This window comes from Oryzias melastigma, linkage group LG22 (assembly GCF_002922805.2).
Source record: "Oryzias melastigma strain HK-1 linkage group LG22, ASM292280v2, whole genome shotgun sequence".
Classification (NCBI taxonomy): Eukaryota; Metazoa; Chordata; class Actinopteri; order Beloniformes; family Adrianichthyidae; genus Oryzias; species Oryzias melastigma.
The window spans coordinates 6,453,368-6,456,627 of NC_050533.1; the positions used below are offsets into that span (position 1 = coordinate 6,453,368).

Sequence of the window (3,260 nt, forward strand, 5' to 3'; positions counted from 1 at the left end):
CTGACTAAATGAACATCTTTATAAACTCACAGGCATGAATTTTCCAAACTCTTTAAAGGGAATATTCTTTAAAGTAACCATTCGTGTATGGAGAGAAAATAGACTCACTTCGATTTGTGTGTGATTTGGAAAAAAATACAAATTACACATGCTCAAATTCAAATTACAACAGCTTATAACATGCAAATATTTAAAAATCAAGCACGAATCACTTGTTACGCACACACAAAACCTCAGTTACCCAGTACTCTTATTTCACGTCTCAGAGATTCGTCTACTACTAGAATGCTTGCTCATTTTCTTATCAGCCCTTTTAAACTTAGATGGTGACTTTTATTTGGTGAAACTTGACATTCTCCCACTTTCCTAAACATATATGCCAGATAATTAATATAAAAAAGTCTAAATAAGCGTTTTAATAATAAAAATATTTTCCAGAAAGAGCGCTTCCGATCTGCAGTAGCTTCCCTGACAGCGCCTGTGACACGGGGCTCTGACCCAAGCGCTGGTCACAGTCATGGGGACAACAAGTGATGCCGGACCCACCCAGATCGAAGTGGGCTATTACTGCCTCTAATCGCCGCATTTGTTGACCAGAACTCTGTGTATTTACTTTATACAAGCGGGGAGGCCGGCGGCAGAACTCGACAATAGCAGCGTGAGGCCTTTCTAAACATCCACAGGACAGAGAAGCTTGATCAGCCCACTGATCAGCTACGATCTGCGAGAGTTTAGAAAGGTCCAGCACCAACGACCATCTCCGTGACAGGTGATCAGAACTTGGGACAGAGGCCCGTGTCAGAACCGCTTTCAGGGGAGCTGCTGGAGATCGGAAAAACTCTTTTCTTTTTATTTTTAAAAGGGATAAGTGTTACTTAGATTTTTTTATAATAGGCTAATTGTTGTGAATATCTGTTTAATATCTGTGTCAAGATTCACCGGATATTATTCACAATCTTATTTTAAAACGGCTGATAAGAAAACTCTAATGAACAAGCATTCTCGTAGTATTTAAACGCATCACTCAAGGACGAATTTGTGAGACGTGAAATAAGTCTCACCACAGAGTCGTGTGTAACTGAGGTTTTGTGTGCGTCACAAGTGATTCGTGCGTGATTTTTAAAGATTTGCATTTGTAGTTAGTTTCAAACAGTAATTTAAAAATTTTCATGTGTAAATTGTATTTTATATATTTTTTAATTGAATTTCATAATTTTTGTACTTTTGTAAATTGAGAATTACGCACGCACAAATGAGGAATACGAACACACAAATCCAAAGTTACAAACAAATCAAGAATTACGCACAAATAAATCGGGGTGATACTTATTTCTCTCCATATTTGTGGTCTAAAACATACTTTCTTCTTCTTCTGGTGTACTGCTGAAGCGCGATCACCACCTAGTGGCCAAACTGAAACGCCTCCAGAAGAAGCAGAACAATGTTTGCAATGTTAATGATCTGAACATTTTTGTTAGAATTTCTTCTTTTTAGAACCACTGTATGATAATAACAATCTCATTATTACACTGATACATTTTACAGTATTTGAACAGTATCAAATTAATATAAATATATTCAAAACAAAGTAGATTATTAATGAATTTCTAAACAAATGTGTATAAATTTGTAAACTCAAAATTGAATTGAACTGAAGAATCGAAAGAAAAAAAATCTGAATCAAATCGATCCAGGCTCTTTTAAATCAAATCGAATCTTTTCTGGAAATTATAATAAAATACCCAGCCCTCATTTTTTGGGACTTTCTTGAAAAAGCTGGCTTTATTTTTTTTCCGTACTTTGTGTTCTCGCTCTCGTCATTTGACCTGTTTTCAAATGGCTCTTCATCTCCTTCAGATCTGCAGATGTCCCTCTCTCTTCTCTCTCTCTGCCTCTTTTCCTTCCTCATTCATGCTCAAGACTCAAAGCGTCACTTTGCCCATTCAGCAGAGCTTCCTGTTCTCACTCTGCTCCTTTCACTCCAACGCACACCTCTGATCCTCAGTTTTAAGTTGCACAGATGTGAGTGTTCCCTCATATTTTTCCACACTACTAACATTTTATCATCACTGGTGTCTCCTGGATCGCAGATCGTTCAAGAAAGTGGAAAAACAGGAAGTAGCAAGCTGGACCTCCTTCTAAACTTTGCGTTTCCTCCCGATGCTGCAGGTGAATGTGCGTATAGATGTGTGACAGCGGAGTGTGTGAGGACAAGCCCCCCGCCCCCCCTGTCAGGATGAGCAGCCAAGGAGGAGGAGCCAAGGATACCCAGTCAGCCAATCACAACTCTCGGCCACTTCCGTCCGAACCGGAGGAGAAGAAGTCCAGAAACAAGATCATTTCTATTTTTGCCCCAGAGAAAGGCAAGACCCCCCAAAACAAGAAATATGAATGTTGTTGAAAATTCTTTCAAAATTAAATGAAAATGTTCAATGTTTTTTTTTTCCCAACAGGAGGCAGGAAGAAGGACAAAGACAAGGACAGACCTGAGATCTCCTCCCCCTCTGACTTTGAACACACTATCCATGTGGGCTTCGATGCTGTTACAGGAGAATTCACTGTAAGTGTCGCCCTCCAGTCTCTGCGGTTTTTACTGCGGATTTAATTTCCAAGTCTGATTGCTCTGCAGTGGTTTGATTATTTTCACCAGAGGAAGAACATTCCAGGTTGAAATTCCTGCTTCAGACCTTTGCATGCTGCCAGTGTACCAGGAAAAACCTGAACTGCATGCTTTGGCCTGCGTGTTTGGTTCATTGGCGTTTTTGGAATGACTGTTTACATGAGCGTGCACGGCTTTGTGTTGTTTGGCTTCCTGTGTGGCCCGGTTGTGTCACGTTTGTGAGGAAATTTGAGGAAGAATCCGCTCTAAAAGACAGATTCATGCATGAAATAATTCCACGTTTGATTGATTTTTGCACCAAGATAACATTCTTGGAGTTATGGCTCCTAAAAAGAAAACTGCTTTTTTTGTTTTTAGAGGAATCTCTGATATCATTCAGCAAACCTCAAGAAAATTCTTACTTCCCAACAGGAAGCAGTTCATTTTTGTCAGTCATTATTAATACTGTAATCAGTTTAAAGCCCAACCTTCTCATTAGGGCTGCCACAATTAGTCGACTAATCAACTATTAAAATAGTCAATCACTAATTAAATAGTCGATTAGTCGTTACTTTATAGTACATGGAGTCAGAGTGTAGTAAAGTTAAAAGTTATAATGGCATTATGCTAGCTTTTTGGACTATTTTGGCATTCATTAAGG

At 39.0% G+C, this 3,260-nt stretch overlaps 1 protein-coding gene across 3 annotated transcripts in view; it reads left to right on the top strand.

Annotated features, from left to right (window-relative positions):
- The window catches only part of LOC112147790 (serine/threonine-protein kinase PAK 2), a 21,400-nt gene that overhangs the window by 6,045 nt on the left and 12,095 nt on the right, over nucleotides 1-3,260 (top strand). For all 3 annotated transcript variants that reach the window (XM_024274393.2, XM_024274408.2, XM_024274400.2), the window contains exons 2-3: nucleotides 2,170-2,363; nucleotides 2,454-2,560. In XM_024274393.2, coding sequence (XP_024130161.1) covers nucleotides 2,186-2,363; nucleotides 2,454-2,560 — 285 coding nt within the window. In that variant the 5' untranslated portion in view covers nucleotides 2,170-2,185. The remainder of the gene's footprint in view (nucleotides 1-2,169; nucleotides 2,364-2,453; nucleotides 2,561-3,260) is intronic.